This window comes from Lepisosteus platostomus, chromosome 16 (assembly GCF_059453375.1).
Source record: "Lepisosteus platostomus isolate fLepPlt1 chromosome 16, fLepPlt1.hap1, whole genome shotgun sequence".
In the NCBI taxonomy this organism is placed as follows: domain Eukaryota; kingdom Metazoa; phylum Chordata; class Actinopteri; order Semionotiformes; family Lepisosteidae; genus Lepisosteus; species Lepisosteus platostomus.
The window spans coordinates 1,745,043-1,762,905 of record NC_142626.1 but is presented as its reverse complement, the minus strand read 5'-3'; the positions used below and the strand labels follow the sequence as shown (position 1 = coordinate 1,762,905).

Here is a 17,863-nt window from a genome sequence, read left to right as displayed (position 1 = left end):
CCGTGTTGGGCCGTGTTGGGCTGTGGGTTATGAGACCAGGCCAGGCTGGAGGTTACCAGACCGGGCCGGGACGGGCTGGACCGGGCCGTGTTGGACTGTGGGTTATGAGACCAGGCCAGGCTGGAGGTTACCAGACCGGGCCGGGACGGGCTGGACCGGGCCGTGTTGGGCTGTGGGTTATGAGACCAGGCCAGGCTGGAGGTTACCAGACCGGGCCGGGACGGGCTGGACCGGGCCGTGTTGGGCTGTGGGTTATGAGACCAGGCCAGGCTGGAGGTTAGCAGACCGGGTCAGGCTGGGTTGGGCCGGGCTGTGGTCCCAGCAGGCTCGGGCACAGCGAGAGAAGTTTCTGGCTGCTGAAGGAGGGAGGAGGGGAGAGGGAACAGAGTTTTGCTAAGTGTTATTACTTTGGCAACAGTCATTCACAGGTTCTGCCAACACAGCTCTCAGCATTTGGAATTTGACTGCAGAGAGAGACAGGGGAGAGAGAGAGAGTGAGGGACAGGAGACGGGGGAGAGAGACAGGGGAGAGAGAGAGTGAGATACAAGAGACAGAGACAGAAGACAGAGGAGACAGACAGGGGAGAGAGGAGAGAAACATGGGAGAGAGGAGAAAGAGACAGCAGGGAGATGGGAGAGGAGAGAGACAGGGGAGAGAGAGAGTGAGGGACAGGGGTGAGAAACAGGAGACAGGAGAGAGACAGGGGAGAGAGGAGAGAAAAAATATGTCTGTAGATTTTATATTACTTTTATTTTTTGTTTTGTTTCATGTGAATTTCATTATTTTTATTTGCTTTGGCAACACTGATTGTACCCATCGGTCATGCTAATAAAGCACCTTGAATTGAATTGAATTGACAGCAGAGAGATGGGAGAGGAGAGAGACAGGAGAGAGGAGAGAGAGACAGCAGAGAGATGGGAGAGGAGAGAGACAGGAGAGAGGAGAGAGAGACAGCAGAGAGATGGGAGAGGAGAGAGACAGGGGAGAGAGGAGAGAGAGACAGCAGAGACATGGGAGAGGAGAGAGACAGGGGAGAGAGGAGAGAGAGACAGCAGAGACATGGGAGAGGAGAGAGAGACAGCAGAGAGATGGGAGAGGAGAGAGACAGGGGAGAGAGGAGAGAAAGACAGCAGAGACATGGGAGAGGAGAGAGACAGGGGAGAGAGGAGAGAGAGACAGCAGAGAGATGGGAGAGGAGAGAGACAGGGGAGAGAGGAGAGAGAGACAGCAGAGACATGGGAGAGGAGAGAGACAGGGGAGAGAGGAGAGAGAGACAGCAGAGACATGGGAGAGGAGAGAGAGACAGCAGAGAGATGGGAGAGGAGAGAGACAGGGGAGAGAGGAGAGAAAGACAGCAGAGACATGGGAGAGGAGAGAGACAGGGGAGAGAGGAGAGAGAGACAGCAGAGAGATGGGAAGGGAGAGAGAGAGGAGAGCAGAGGGAGAGAGAGAGACAGCCCAGCCTTGTGTTCATGGCTGGAGGGACAGAGAGGTGCCAGGGGAGAGAGGGGCACTGCCCATTCCTTTGTTTGACGACTTCAGCTCTTTTCTCGGAGAAGCTCTGACGTGCTCTCTCCCCCCCAGAGAGCGGGACTAATTACTGTCGTACACATCGCTGTGCTTCCTCTTCTGCTGCTCGGCTCTCCTGTGCGTGCGCGCTGCGGCGCCGCCACAGTTTGTGTGAATCTCAGTCTTGTGGGCGAGTGGTAATGTACAGGGGTTTGGAGGGATGGAAGTCAGGCCCTCATTGTACAGCAGTCTGATCCACTCCAGGTTTTGCAGAGGTGTTAGTCAGACTCCCACTGTACAGCAGTCCGATCCACTCCAGGTTTTGCAGAGGTGTTAGTCACACTCCCACTGTACAGCAGTCCGATCCACTCCAGGTTTTGCAGAGGTGTTAGTCACACTCCCACTGTACAGCAGTCCGATCCACTCCAGGTTTTGCAGAGGTGTTAGTCACACTCCCACTGTACAGCAGTCCGATCCACTCCAGGTTTTGCAGAGGTGTTAGTCAAACTCCTCTTGTACAGCAGTCCGATCCACTCCAGGTTTTGTAGAGGTGTTAGTCAAACTCCCACTGTACAGCAGTCCGATCCACTCCAGGTTTTGCAGAGGTGTTAGTCAAACTCCCACTGTACAGCAGTCCGATCCACTCCAGGTTTTGCAGAGGTGTTAGTCAAACTCCTCTTGTACAGCAGTCCGATCCACTCCAGGTTTTGTAGAGGTGTTAGTCAAACTCCCACTGTACAGCAGTCCGATCCACTCCAGGTTTTGCAGAGGTGTTAGTCAAACTCCCACTGTACAGCAGTCCGATCCACTCCAGGTTTTGCAGAGGTGTTAGTCAGACTCCCCCTGTACAGCAGTCCGATCCACTCCAGGTTTTGCAGAGGTGTTAGTCAGACTCCCGTTGCTTCGTTTTAGCAGATGCCGATGGCTCCTGCAGAATGGATGTAACAGAATAATCGTAAAATAATCTTTCCGTTAACTCCGTACGTGGGACACCGCAAGTGCACAGGTGTGTGGGCAGCAGGGGGAATCGCAGCAGCACCTGGTGGCCACCTCCGTTACATATCGAGATGACATAACCCCGAGAGGGAGAGGGTCGGGTGAGGGGGCCTGGGGCTCGTCTCAGGCCGTCTCAGCCCTGACGGAGCAGGGGCCTGGAGGGGGGGTTCCCAGTGCTATGATGGTGGGACAGGAAGAGAGAGAGGGAGAGAGACCGCCCTCCTCCCCCCTCAGGGAGTGTGTAGTCGGGTGGGGACGGCACAGCCACAGACAGGCCGCGCTGCGCTCTCAGACCGCGGTGAGAGAGTCCAGCACCCCCCCCCGGCTGGCCCAGGGTATTTTGGGAAGACGCAGCCGCCTTTCCGGCCTCTAATTACCCTGCTCGGGGTGGGGCCAGCGGGCGGGGGGACAGGGCTGTGGTCAGAGACTCCAGGCATGAAAGCAGAGGCGGGTGTGTGTGTGTGTGTGTGCGTGTTTGAGGAAGAAGTGTGTAATCACAGGGTCTGAGAGACGAACACACAGCAGCCCATCAATTCTTTACACCAGCAAAGCGCTGGTCTTAGACCCTGGGCCCACTGAGGGCCTCTGGCCTCTCTCTGCGCGATGCTACGCTGACCACACATGACAGAGACGCACAGAGGATTATCGGATGGGATTGACCATTCATCAGTGGGATTCACACCATCCGAAAAATCCCGGTCCATCATTCATGATCCCAGCAGCCCGGATACAGCCTGTTCTCCCCCCTCTGCGTTCCGACCAGCGGTACCGCACAGTTACAGCACGGAGCACTGGACTCAAGGACAGAACTAACCCTCCTGCATACTCATCCTCACAGTAGAGTCACACTGACTGGAGGAGAGACCCAGCTCTCACTGAGCACTGAGAGATCAGAGCAGAGTCACACCGACTGGAGGAGAGACCCAGATCTCGCTGAGAGATCACAGCAGAGTCACACTTACTGGAGGAGAGACCCAGATCTCACTGAGAGATCACAGCAGAGTCACACCGACTGGAGGAGAGATCCAGCTCTCGCTGAGCACTGAGAGATCAGAGCAGAGTCACACCGACTGGAGGAGAGACCCAGCTCTCGCTGAGAGATCACAGTAGAGTCACACCGACTGGAGGAGAGACCCAGCTCTCACTGAGCACTGAGAGATCACAGCAGAGTCACACCGACTGGAAGAGAGACCCAGCTCTCGCTGAGCACTGAGAGATCACAGCAGAGTCACACTGACTGTAGGAGAGACCCAGCTCTCGCTGAGAGATCACAGTAGAGTCACACTTACTGGAGGAGAGACACAGCTCTCACTGAGAGATCACAGTAGAGTCACACTGACTGGAGGAGAGACCCAGATCTCGCTGAGAGATCACAGTAGAGTCACACCGACTGGAGGAGAGACCCAGCTCTCACTGAGCACTGAGAGATCATAGCAGAGTCACACTGACTGGAGGAGAGACCCAGCTCTTGCTGGGAGATCACAGCAGAGTCACACGGACTGGAGGAGAGACCCAGATCTCACTGAGAGATCACAGCAGAGTCACACTGACTGGAGGAGAGACCCAGATCTCACTGAGAGATCACAGCAGAGTCACACCGACTGGAGGAGAGACCCAGCTCTCGCTGAGAGATTACAGCAGAGTGAGCCGATGGGAGTGAAGCCTTTAAGAGCCCACTGCCTCAGCTCTAAGACTGCAGCCAGACAGCTCCCTGAGCTTTGAAACACAGAAGAAGAAAAATGATGAATGGGACCATCAGGGTTTTTGAAAGTGTAATAATGAGACTTTAATTAGGTTTGAGTCAGACGGGAGAGTGCTCAGCTGGAGCCTGTTGTGTGCTGTGGCGATGGGGAGTGACAAACGGGGAGGGACAGGAGGAGAGGAAGGAGAGAGAGAGAGAGAACGTGTAATTATCCGAGATGATATCTCGCAAAACCCAAACCCACATCTCCATTTCACAGAACGAGTGCGGGAATCCGTTTTAAATCCTCCCAGATTATGGCTGGTGCTCTGGGGGGGCGGATTTGCCACACTTTAATACTGAAATCTGCCAGAGTCCCCAGATCCAATCACATTTAACAGGATAATGGGAACGCCGGGGGGTCGAGCAGGACCTGTTGCCTGGCTGGGAGATGACCCGGTCACAGACAGGGGTGGACGGAGACAGGGAGAGGGAGAGGAGAGAAATGGACAGAGGGGTGAATAGATAAGACAGACGGAGAAGTAGACAGACAGACAGGCGAGTGGACAAGACAGGTAGGAGAACGCACAGACAGGTGGGTGGACAGACAGGGGAGTGGGCACACAGACAGGGGGGTGGACAGACAGGGGAGTGGACACACAGGCAGGGGAGTGGACACACGGACAGGTGGACGCACAGGACCTGGGTCCTCTCACACGCGCCCCCGAAGCATGAGCCATCAATCACATGCTGTGCCCTGCCCGGGGCCCCCAGCCCCTGAACCGTCCGTACCCCCGGCTTCACACACCGGCAAATAACAGCCATTTTAAAAATGAATAACTTAACATCTTCGGAGCCATCAATAAGTCATAGCCCCGTGCGCTTCTCTTCCCCTGCTGGAAAGAAATGCTGGCGCCATTCTGCTGCCGCTTATTCCTATCGAAGCGGCCGGTGCAGGGTGTGTGGTCGGCATCACTGGAGTGTCGTTTAATTAAGAAACAGCTCCTCTGGTCCCCGGTCCGACCTCCCTCTGGCCGGCGGCCCGCTCAGAGCACACAGAGGCTGCGGCTTGGGTGTTTTAGAGACGCCTTGCTCCCGGCTAGAGCTGACAGAGGTGCCGGTCCCGTCTCTCCCCCTCCCACCCGTCCGGTCCCAGGCAGCGCTGGGCTGGGCCGGGCCGGGCCGGGCTGGACGGACCGGACGCCGCTCGGTTTCTGCCTTTTATGAATGCCGTCGTCGTACGAGGGTCGCCATACAGACCCCCCCAAGCCGCCGAAAAAAATAATAACGAAAAAGTAAAAGTGAACCGAGAAAGAGGAGGAGGAGGAGGAGCCGCCCGCCACCTGGCCGGACCCGCCCGCCCGAACCGAACCGAAGAGTGCTCGAGCGAGCGAGCGGGACCCGACCGTTAATTTCAAACCGCGGCCGCGTGAGCGCGTGGCGAGGTCGACGCCCCGGATGTTTCTCCTCCAGCCGGCGAGGATGCGCGAGCTGTCAAACCCGGGATGCCGGCGGCCGGTTCCACTTCAGGCGGGGGGGGAGGGGGGTGTCGGTTGGTCGGTTGGTCGCGTCGACAGGTGGGATGGGATGGAGGGGAGAGTAAGTAAGTGACAGAGAGAGAGAGAGAGTGAGAGAAAGAGAGAACATTTTATTTTTTTCTTCCCAGTCGTTGACTTTTATCCGACGTGGAGGTGGAAGTGGCGGTGCGCTAGCGCGCGAGTGTGTGTGTCGCTGTGAGGACGGAGGGAGGAGGGGGGGGGCGCGAGAGAGACTCCGGTAACGTGCGGCGACCACCACGAGAGCGAAGCCACGCAGGCTCGAGCGCAGCTTCACTCGCCGTGTAGCCGCTCCGGAGGCGCAGAGAGGGGGTGGGACGCGACGCGTCGCGGGCTGGCGTTTGACGAGCGGGCTGCCGGTCCGGTCCGGTCCGGTCCTGTCCGGTCCAGGAGGATGAACTGAGAGACCACCACCACCGCCACCAGCCCCGGGCAAGAGGAGCTCCACCGCACCGAGCCGAGCGGCGCTTTCGAGGGACGGCGCCGGGACCTGAAGCCGGCTGAGGCTGCCGTTACCGAGTGAGTATCTCCGAACCGGCGGCGTCGGGTGGTGTGTGTGTGTGTGTGTGTGTGAGGGGGGGGCAAATAAGCGAAAAACAAATTATTGAACCCCGCCAGGGGGTTCGACGGCCGTGTCCCGCAAGCCCGGTTTTTATTTTTTTTATTTTTTAAGGCTGCGCTACGCGGATGCGTCGCGTTTGAATGGGATTTTTAAACCCCCCTTCCACCAGCGTCCGTGACTCTCGGCAGCCCGCGGGTTTCGACTCCTGGCGGTACCGACCAGACAGAGCCGGTGTCCCGGGTCCCCCCCCCCCCCGAAACCCGCCGGGTTGGGTCTGCGGTGCCAGTGGCGCTGCCGGCTCGGTCCGGCCGGCCCGGTGCCGCTCCGAGGCGCCACCGGGACCCACAGCCGGTCCCGGTGAGGGAAACGACCCCCCCCCCCCCATCCCTCGGGGCGGGGTGGACCTGCGTGTCGGATCAGTCGAGATCGGTTGTGGAAGTTCATGTCAACACAAGCCTATCCACCACCACCCCCACCCCCCCCGGGGGTGATCTGGGGGTACGGGGGGCTCGCAGAGGCGGAGGTGGGGGTGCACCTGTTGGTGCTGGGTCAGAAGGACCGCCGCGGCGCCCGTGGGAAGAAACCCGAGCTCGGGGGGACGGGGATCCGCCGGCGCGTCTCCGTTTCCTCGCAGGCGGGGAGGCTGTCACGGGAAAAGCTGCTCAATCCGTGCGTGTGCGCGCGTGTGGGTGGGTGTTGATGTGTATGGGGTGCGAACAAACCCAAAACAGATAAATAGAGAGACGTGCCTGTGATTTTATTTCGGTGCCTCCAGCCGCGTTTCAGCCACGCTGTAGTTCTCATGGGACACACTCTCCCTGTCCCTGTGTCTCTCTGTCCTTCTGTCTCCCCGTTCCTGTGTCTCTCTGTAACTGTGTCCCTCTGTCCCTCTGTCTCTCTGCCCCTGTGTCCCTGTGTCTCTCTGCCCTTCTCTCTCTCTGTCCCTGTGTCCCTCTATCCCTCTGTCTCTCTGCCCCTGTGTCCCTGTGTCTCTCTGCCCTTCTCTCTCTCTGTCCCTGTGTCCCTCTATCCCTCTGTCTCTGTCCCTGTGCCTCCATTCTGATCCTGACCCTCTTTCTCTCCTCTTCGCATCCCCTTCATCTGTTTCCTCCTCTCTCCTCCACTCCTCTCTCCATCCTCGGCTCTCTCCCCTGTCCCTGTCTCGGTCTCCCCTGTGCAGTCCCTTCTCTCCCTCTCTTTCCCCATTCTCTCTCTCTTCCACCCCTCTGTCTGCCCCCTTTCCCCCCCTCATCCCCCCCTCCCTCTCTCTCTGTGAAATCATGCATCACCCATGTCAGGATTTAGCTCCCTTTCGTGCTAGACGCGTCGGCCCCCCCACACGCGCGAGCACAGCGTCATGTCCGCAGCCTGCGGCGGCCCGCGTGCTCCTGCCGCGCTGCTGGGGGTCAGGGGCTGGGGCGCGCTGAAAGATGGCACCACGGGCTCCCCCCCCACGGGTGGGGTGCCTTCCACCCGGTGCGCACACGACGGCGCGGCTGCGATCGAGAGAGGAGACCGCAGATCGAGCGCTGAAGATGTCCGGCCGGCCTGCTGTTGTCGCCACCGCTCTGTGTGGTGGGGTTGTGTCGTCGCTGTTTTTTTTTCCTCTATACTGAACAATCTCGGCTGCTCGGAGCATGACTGTGTCTGCCCAGCGGTCTGGTCCGCTCCTGGTTTACCGCCAGCACGCTGAGTGGGCTGGGAGTCGCACTGAGAGCACTGTTAAACCTGGAGTGGTTCGTACCGCTGTGCAGTGGGAGTCTCGTGGGGGACACTAAAAACCCGCAGTGGATCAAACTGCCCTGCTTCGGCAGTTTGCCGGCGCTGTAGACCCTGGAGTGGAGCAGACTGCGGTGCCCAGGGAAGTCCGGCCGCCAACCCTGCAGAAGCGTACCATAAAAAAAAAAAAAAAAACGCGGACCTATTAAAAAATAAATAAATTGTCCCGCTTTTACATAACCTCACCCACGTAGCACAATAAAACCAGCAGAGCGTTTCAGTAAATGTGATCTGGGCCCATCCGCCGTTTCGAGTGCGCAGCTATAAATCCCCAGCAACAGGCAGCTCGCGGAGACCCGGGGGGGGAGGGGGAGGAGGAGGAGGAGGAGGGGGGGTTAGGGTTAGCAAGAGAGATGGGATCCCCAGGAATCTGAGGGCACACGGCCGGGTGCCGAGAAACTGGGGGAGGTCCCGGAGCTTCCCGAGCCGCTTGACGCGAACTCGATCGGCTAAACGCAGGGAGCTCCGCTCCTTCGCCACCTTCCTGGCGTCCTTCCAGGAATCACGGCTCTAACACTTCCACAGCGCTCTACTGGACACTCCACTCAAAGCTGTTTTGAAGTGGGTAATGGGAGTTCCCCTCCACCACCACCAGTGCACAGCCAGAGTGCGCCAGTCCGCTCCCCACACACCAGCTCTCAGTGGGAGGAGAGCAGAGTGATGGAGCCAGTTCAGAGAGGGGGGTGATGGGTAAAGGCCAAGGAAAATTGGGCCAGGATACCGGGATAACACCCCTACTCTTCTCATGAGACGCCCTGGGATTTTGAATGACCACGGAGAGTCAGGACCTCGGTTTTAAGTCACAATTCCCTGTGATGCACATAGCCACTCAGAGCTATTGACACGTGGAGTACATTGGACAGACCCACAGGGTTAAATCTACTCCTAGTACCTGTCTGAAATCAATTAACAGGTTCTAATCAGCTGGAGGTTCCTGAAGTTTCGAGGCAAGGATCTGGGGTTTCATTTGCTGACTCGGTTGCCTGCTTGATTAAGGTTGCTTCCAGACGATGTCCGGCTCAGCTGGAGCACTGGGTACCAGCTTTGCTGGGTCGGGTGAGACTTACCACGTGACGGACTCTATTGCCCCCTACAGGGTGGCTCTTGAGCATTGCAGAAGCTCTGCCTGCTGCCCCTGTACCCAGCGCTGGGTGTTTTCGCGCGTGAGCCAGGAGACCCTCCGCGTGCCGAAGGAAGCGATCCGCGGACACTGCTCGTGAGTTAACAGCTTGTCTCTCTGTTTCGTCAACCCCCTGCCCTCTATAGCAAGAACTCACGTCCATTCAAGTCTCGCTGGGCCCTCTGAGGCTCTCTGTACTGTACTGTAGCCCTCTACGGCTCTCTGTACTGTACTGTAGCCCTCTACAGCTCTCTGTACTGTACTGTAGCCCTCTGAGGCTCTCTGTACTGTACTGTAGCCCTCTACGGCTCTCTGTACTGTACTGTAGCCCTCTACGGCTCTGTACTGTAGCCCTCTACGGCTCTCTGTACTGTACTGTAGCCCTCTGAGGCTCTCTGTACTGTACTGTAGCCCTCTACGGCTCTGTACTGTACTGTAGCCCTCCACAGCTCTCTGTACTGTACTGTAGCCCTCTACGGCTCTCTGTACTGTACTGTAGCCCTCTGAGGCTCTCTGTACTGTACTGTAGCCCTCTACGGCTCTGTACTGTACTGTAGCCCTCCACAGCTCTCTGTACTGTACTGTAGCCCTCTACGGCTCTGTACTGTACTGTAGCCCTCTACGGCTCTGTACTGTACTGTAGCCCTCCACAGCTCTCTGTACTGTACTGTAGCCCTCTACGGCTCTGTACTGTACTGTAGCCCTCTACGGCTCTGTACTGTACTGTAGCCCTCTGAGGCTCTCTGTACTGTACTGTAGCCCTCTACGGCTCTGTACTGTACTGTAGCCCTCTGAGGCTCTCTGTACTGTACTGTAGCCCTCTACGGCTCTGTACTGTACTGTAGCCCTCTGAGGCTCTCTGTACTGTACTGTAGCCCTCTACGGCTCTGTACTGTACTGTAGCCCTCTGAGGCTCTCTGTACTGTACTGTAGCCCTCTACGGCTCTCTGTACTGTACTGTAGCCCTCTGAGACTCTCTGTACTGTACTGTACCCCTCTATTGTAGTCTCTGCTGCTGCCCTGCTGTGGAGTATTTGGCCTCAGTGCCCCACAGCTGTTGTGGGCACAGAGTTACAGTAATTGTGCACAACATGTTGGCATTTAGGAAACTGGGACCCCTGACAGCGAATTTCGGGAAACTGGGGGTGGAGAATATTGCTTCTGGCTGTGAGATCTCCGAAGGTGGCGTGACAGTAGGGTTTCTTGAACGCTGGAAGAGCAGGGACGACCCCTTGAATGGTTTGCACTCGTCCGTCTGGAGCTGTTTCTGCCTGTCCTGTTGTCGGAGGCTTTAGAGCAAGTCAGATCGGGATGCTAGCTGGAGCCTTGGGGCCAGCGTGCTCCTCTGCGATAAGCGGTTTCGGAGGCGGTGTGCTGGTTTTGCCAGGGGTGCGGTTCTCCGGGGGGCAGTGGGAAAGCTGTGCGTGTTACACTCCGGGGCCCAGGGCCTTAGATATCTCTCCTGTCCACGGCCCTCTTCTGCTCCACCTTGCTGGAACTATTGTGTCTCTTCTCTTCCATTCCTCTCCATCCCTCTCTCGCTCTCTCTGCTCCCTCTTGTTTCCTCTCCTGTCCCTGTCCTTCCTCTGTCTCTCCTGCTGTCCCTCTCCTGTCCCTGTCTCCCCTTCTGTCCCTCTCTTGTCCCTGTCGCTCCTGCTGTCTCTCCCCTCTCCATCTCTCCTGCTGTCCCTCTCTTGTCCTTGTCTCTCCTGCTATCCCTCTCCTGTCCCTGTCGCTCCTGCTGTCTCTCCCCTCTCCCTCTCTTCTGCTGTCCCTCTCTTGTCCCTGTCGCTCTTGCTGTCTCTCCTCTCTCCATCTCTTCTGCTGTCCCTCTCCTGTCCCTGTCGCTCTTGCTGTCTCTCCCCTCTCCATCTCTCCTGCTGTCCCTCTCTTGTCCTTGTCTCTCCTGCTGTCCCTCTCTTGTCCTTGTCTCTCCTGCTGTCCCTCTCTTGTCCTTGTCTCTCCTGCTATCCCTCTCCTGTCCCTGTCGCTCCTGCTGTCTCTCCCCTCTCCCTCTCTCCTGCTATCCCTCTCCTGTCCCTGTTGCTCCTGCTGTCTCTCCCCTCTCCATCTCTCCTGCTGTCCCTCTCTTGTCCCTGTCGCTCCTGCTGTCTCTCCCCTCTCCCTCTCTTCTGCTGTCCCTCTCTTGTCCCTGTCGCTCTTGCTGTCTCTCCTCTCTCAATCTCTTCTGCTGTCCCTCTCCTGGCCCTGTCGCTCTTGCTGTCTCTCCCCTCTCCATCTCTCCTGCTGTCTCTCCCCTCTCCATCTCTCCTCCTGTCCCTCTCCTCTTGCAGAGTTGAGATCTGCCTGGGGGAGTAGTTCCTGCTGTGAGCTTTTTCACACATGACTAGAGCCTCTCAATATGCCCGGTCAGCACAAAGCAGAGCCCATTGATCGCTGTGCACTGACACTGCCAGCGGAGGGGGCTACACCCTCCCCCTTTATCTCTAACACAGGGGTCGGTCAGTACGCAGATACAGTTAGACAGATATTGGACACTGATACAATCTCCCTGTCTAAATATTTGTCTGTCCATGCCAGTCTGTTTATCTCTCGGTTTATCACAAGTGAAGGGACAGTGTTGTTTACTCCTGTCCCATTCCGTAGTCTTTAATTCTCTTCGTATGGATGAGCTCAGCTCCTGTCGGGAAACGCTGTCGGCCATGGTGTGGGACATCTTCCAGCCGACACGCAGACACGCAGAAGCAGACAGAAAGTCCCCCCCCAAAAAAACCCTCTTGGCCTCTGGTCTCAACCAGCAGCTCAGGGATCTGAAGATCTCCTGTCAGCTTCAACATCACGCCCGAGACGGGGCCTTTCGGGTTTTCGGAGGTCTTGGCTTCTCTTTGTGGGCCCTGAAGGTAGTCAGTCAGCCGGGAATCTGGTCACGCCTCTGTGAACAAGATCCCGGAGAAGAAAAACGACCTCGGGCCACGCTAAAAAATTCGGAGTGGTGCGATCGGAGGGGGCCGTTGGTTCCCTGCCGACCCGCCCTCCTCACCGGCAGCGTGAGTCTCTTTCCCTAGCCATGTAGATGGGCTCTGTGTCACGGGCTGCCACTGCGTTGCTCAGCGCCGAGAGCCTGTGAAGCTGATGTCTCCCGGAGGAGACAATTCTGATCCCTGCCGGCCCTCCTGGAGGGGGCGGCCTCCGTCCTCTGCCCCTGCCTCGCGCCGTCTGGCGTCACGGTGAAACCCCCCGGAGCCCGGCGCCCCCTAACGACACTGGCGCATCATCCACTGCTGGTGGCGGAGGGGAGTCCCACATTGCCTTCACTGGTGACCCCATGATTCCATGCATATGTGGCACCAGGCAGTTTAAACCTGCCCTCAAACTGCAGGAAATACTTGCATGAATTCAGCATCACAGAAATGCATATCGCCACTTCATGACCAGTCACTGCCAACGCACCCTGCCGATCCTGCCATCAATCAGACCCGGTGAACAGCTGATCAATATTACCGATTGGCTGGGGAGGCCGTTCCGAATACAGGATGACCAGCAGTCCCCTTTCATCATATTAGAAAACAAAACTGATAATAAGCACAGTAGCTACAATAAAAAATGTTCTGAATGAACCATACAGTCAGAATACATTTTAATATCTGCTCTTCATTTAATTCCTTATTTCCCTTAGAACTTATTTTGGCTAGATTTGAAACTTATCCGCGTGCTGTGAGAGAATAGAGATGAAATGTGATCTAGAGCAGAAAACTTTAAAATCAGACTTCCTTTCCCAAGACGTTTCTTCGGCATGCCAGTCTAGTTACCAAAACACTTTTTTAATATTTTATGTTAATTTTTAATCCTCGGTTGGTGTTATTGTTCTTAATTATACCTCTGCGTGAGACCAGTTAAATAAATTATTGGATCTTGTGATTAGCCCTGCTGCAGGTGGGACTGATTAAGTTTGGTTCTGTGGGAGTTGAGAGTTCTGAGATTGGATTAAGCCACAGTCTGTTGACAGAAAGGCCAGCTTTCAGTGAACTTATTAGTGAAATATATCGTAAGTGAAATGCCTCTTGTAATTTACCTGTTTTACCGATTCAGCATGGCCAGGGATGAGGCCAAAAGATTGGGGGATTAAAGAGGAAGAGTTTAGCAAAAAAGGGCAGTGCCATTTTTTAATTGGGCAAGGTTAGATTAATAGGGCAGGACCCATAGACTGAAGAGTTTTTGAGTAGAGTCAACTCAGTGTTTCGAGCAAAACAGTGCAGGTGAATCTTTTCAGATTGGTGGGGTTAAGCAAAGGGACCCGCGCCATTGTTCCTGACACTCAGTGAAATTCGCACAGCCTGGTAGCTGCCCCTGATTGTCAGAGTTTGCTCCTGGGAGAAAGGGTGCAGAAGAAGCAGTCAGACTCCCACTGCAAAGCAATCTGATATATTCTAGGTCTTAGCCACTGCAAGAGTCTGCTGTGTGTAATAGAAGCTGACTCCAGGTTCTGGATGCATCACTGCCGTTAACTCACTTGGAGTAAATGTGCACAGACAGGCCTGTGGAGTTTGAATAAACGAGATATATGGGGTGCACCCTGTCAGCTTGCTTTTCTGCTTCATCGGTGCAATTTATTCAAGAGACCTTGGGAGGGATTGAACTGCTGTGTAGATGGAATCGGGAGTGTGCACTCCTGCAATTAAGACAGAAAATCAATTTAATCAAGGCAGGTTGCCTTCCGAACCCGGCCATACCAGCAACTGTCCAGGTGTCGGCTCTGAGCAGGCGTTGCCTGAGATGTGCCGACTGCGTTCTGGACCAGAACATTCGGGCCGTGCACACCGACAAGCGCACACGCTCACGCACACTGTGAGACAGCCTCACACGGATACACACACTGATGGAGAGATGCCCACGCGCTGACAGATACACGGACACGCAGGTACTGTAGGTTCACACACGCTGATGGCGAAATGCACACGGACAGACACACAGTCATGTGTGCGCGCGCACACACACGCAGAGAAACATGCTGTACGCACACAGACACACGTACACACCGATGGACGCACGCACACACACTGACAGACACGCAGCAGTGCATTGCCAGACCGAGCAGGCGCAGGAGCAGGAGCCATTACTGAAGACACTCGCCGATCGCTCCCTTGCTCTCGTTCTCCCTCGGGGCGCCCGCACTCGAGAAGCCCTTCATTCCAAAACCGCCTCACGACGGCTGAACCTAAAATCTCCCTGTCCGGTCTCATCGCAGCTCCGTCCCGCACTGGCGGAGGAGGGCGAGGGGCTGGGAGCTCGATTTCGCCCCGATCTCTGTGGCTCCCTGTGATCTGTCTGCTTGGTGCTTCTGCCGCGTTCCTATCTGCTCCCGGGATCAGAAACAAGAAAGCAGCTCTCCGGCTTATCAAGTAGAATGAATATTGTTGCTTAGCTTGCACTGATTGTCAGTGATGCCTCTTCTGCCTGCGGGTCTCCCCTCCCTGCTGGATCAGCGGTTCATGCCGAACGCCTTCACCCCTCGAACTGTACGTACCCCATCCAGAGAGCTGGCGAGCAGCTCTTGTCTCGCTTCTGGTTCCACACGCACAGAGGTGAAGAGGCCAGCAGCTCTCACCCAGAAATGTTTTTTTTTGTGCGTGTGTTGCACAAAACGGAGGAGGCACAGACACAGAAGGGGGTCATCCCAACGCAGGCCTGTGAAGAGCTGTGCGGGTCAGGGACTGGCGTGCATCTGTGTGCTTGTGTGTCAGTGTGTGAGCGAGTGATGTGTGCGAGTGTGTCAGTGCGAGAGTGTGTCAGTGACTCCCTGTGTGTGTGTGTGCCTTGTGGGATTTCCAGATTTCAAGTTAGGCGTGTTGTGAATTCGCTGGATCGCGGCAGACACTAACCAGAGTCTTGCGTCTCTCCCTGGCAGGGCCGGAGAGCGAGAGAGGCCGCCCAGCGCTGTTCTTCCGCCAGCATGCCGGGCCCCTGCCCTTCCCCCCCACGTCCCCGCCCCCATCCCCGCCTGGTGCTGCCCCCAGCCACACTCCTTCCCCTCCTCCTCCTCGCCCTCACCCAGCTCAGTGGTGCCAGCGAGCCCCCGAGCGCCGGGGCCAGCGGCACGGCCAACTGCTCGGGCAGCTCCGTCTGCTCTGAGGGCGTGGTGCTGCCCATCTGGAACCCCCAGAACCCCTCGGTGGGCGACAAGGTGGCGCGGGCCATCGTGTACTTCGTGGCGCTCATCTACATGTTCCTGGGCATGTCCATCATCGCCGACCGCTTCATGTCCTCCATCGAGGTCATCACCTCGCAGGAGAAGGAGATCACCATCAAGAAGCCCAACGGGGAGACCACCACCACCACCGTGCGCATCTGGAACGAGACCGTCTCCAACCTGACCCTCATGGCGCTGGGCTCCTCCGCCCCCGAGATCCTGCTCTCCGTCATCGAGGTGTGCGGGCACAAGTTCCACGCCGGCGACCTGGGCCCCAGCACCATCGTGGGCAGCGCCGCCTTCAACATGTTCGTGATCATCGCCATCTGCGTCTACGTGGTGCCCGAGGGCGAGACCCGCAAGATCAAGCACCTGCGCGTCTTCTTCGTGACGGCCGCCTGGAGCATCTTCGCCTACATCTGGCTCTACCTCATCCTGGCCGTCGTCTCGCCGGGCGTGGTGGAGGTCTGGGAGGCCGTGCTGACCTTCCTGTTCTTCCCGCTCTGCGTGGTGCAGGCCTGGATCGCCGACCGCCGCCTGCTCTTCTACAAGTACGTGCAGAAGCGCTACCGCGCCGACAAGCACCGCGGCATCATCATCGAGACGGAGGGGGACGGCGGCGGCGGCGGCGGCGGGGGCCCCTTCACCAAGATGGACCTGGAGATGGACGGGCGGGCGGTCAACTCGCACCACAAGGAGGCGCTGGACGGCATGCTGGGCCCGGCGGAGGAGGGCGGCGGGGGCCGGGACCAGGAGGACGAGGCGCGGCGGGACATGGCGCGCACCCTGAAGGAGCTGAAGCAGAAGCACCCGGAGAAGGACATGGAGCAGCTGATCGAGATGGCCAACTACCAGGTGCTGGTCCAGCAGCAGAAGAGCCGGGCCTTCTACCGCATCCAGGCCACCAGGATGATGATCGGCGCCGGCAACATCCTGAAGAAGCACGCGGCCGACCAGGCGCGGAAGGTGGTGAGCTGCCACGAGGCGCGCGCCGACGAGGACGACCTGCAGACCATCCGCGTGCAGTTCGAGCCCTCGCACTACCAGTGCTTCGAGAACTGCGGCTCGCTCACGCTGGCCGTGGCGCGGCGCGGCGGCGACGACGGCTGCACGGTGAAGGTGGACTACCGCACGGAGGACGGCACCGCCAACGCCGGCTCGGACTACGAGTTCGCCGAGGGCACCCTGGTCTTCAAGCCCGGCGAGACGCTCAAGGAGCTGACGGTGGGCATCATCGACGACGACATCTTCGAGGAGGACGAGTACTTCCACGTCCACCTCAGCAACGTGCGGGTGGTGTGGCCGGACGGCGGCCCGGAGCCCGGCGCCCCGCCGCCGCCGCCCAAGGCCGCCCTGGGCGCCGCCCACAGCGCCACCGTCACCATCTTCGACGACGACCACGCCGGCATCTTCACCTTCGAGAGCGAGGGCACGCGGGTGAGCGAGAGCGTGGGCACCATGCAGGTGAAGGTCCAGCGCACCTCGGGCGCCCGCGGCACCGTGGTGGTGCCGTACCGCACCGTCGAGGGCACGGCCAAGGGCGGGGAGGACTACGAGGAGGCCGCCGGCAAGCTGGAGTTCCTCAACGACGAGACCATGTGAGTACGCCCGTCCTGGGAGGACGCCGCGCCCGTTATCGGGGTGCTTTTTCTGGGGGGTTGACAGAGGCTGGAGCAGCTCAGAAGAACAGGGGCGGGGAGGGATAGCCTTTGACTGATTTAAGGTGGGGGGGGTCCAATCGGAATCCCATTGCATCGCAGCACGGTCTGCTCCTGGTTTCACAGTGTCGTCTGTGCAGCATCTTTAAAGCCTGAAGCGGCTTGGGTTGCTACGGAAGGGGAGCCTGAAGGATGGGCTGCAGTGCCCCAGGGTTTTGGGGGCCTGTGAAAGCTGCACACTGCTGGGAGGGGTGCGGGGGGGCGCGGCCGGGGCAGAGAGAGAGAAAGGGCTTGCAGGCGGTCGCTCGTGAACACGGGGGTCAGGGGGTTCGTCAGGAGGGAGAAAGGAGGAAGGAGGAGATTCCAGAAACTGCTCCGCAGGTTCGGTCGATATTCCCCCGCAGGAGTGGAGATGGCTGTGCTGGAATTCTTAAGCAGGCTGTGTCCTTGCGGTCGATATCCCATCGGCAGGCGGGGGGAGCGATTAGCCTTGCCTGTCTCGGCCGTGAGGGGGGCACTGTGTGAACGCCTGAGCAAATCCTGATTGCATTTCATTTCTTCTGGAAGATGTGAGAAAGCAGTGGCTGTGTCTGCCTGCTGCTGGCCGGCTCAGTCATGGGCAGGGGGAGAGAGACCAGGCAGTGGAGCATTCTGGGGGGTGGGGGGGAGGTAGAGAATATTGCTTGCTGGTATTTGTAGTTCCATGAGAAAGCAATGCCCTTAGGGAAAGATTTTAACTGGCCCCGCTTTGACCAGAAAGATTACTAACGGGAGAGAGGCTTTTTGGAAGAGTCTCAGCAGTAGGGCTAGGCAGCCAGTTCCACGCTCCCACAGCTCTGGGTGTAAAGACGCC

At 57.7% G+C, this 17,863-nt stretch overlaps 1 protein-coding gene across 2 annotated transcripts in view; it reads left to right on the top strand.

The window, feature by feature from the left end:
* Nucleotides 1-4,063: 4,063 nt before the first annotated feature.
* LOC148646652 (sodium/calcium exchanger 1-like) overlaps nucleotides 4,064-17,863 on the top strand; it is a 45,451-nt gene continuing 31,651 nt past the window's right edge. Inside the window, exons 1-3 of one of the 2 annotated variants that reach the window (XM_088609048.1) lie at nucleotides 4,064-4,782; nucleotides 4,819-6,262; nucleotides 15,071-16,950. In XM_088609048.1, the coding sequence (XP_088465174.1) occupies nucleotides 15,116-16,950 (1,835 nt within the window). In that variant the 5' untranslated portion in view covers nucleotides 4,064-4,782; nucleotides 4,819-6,262; nucleotides 15,071-15,115. Of the gene's footprint in view, nucleotides 6,263-15,070; nucleotides 16,951-17,863 lie in introns of both variants that reach the window. The other variant, XM_088609047.1, reaches the window with a different exon arrangement.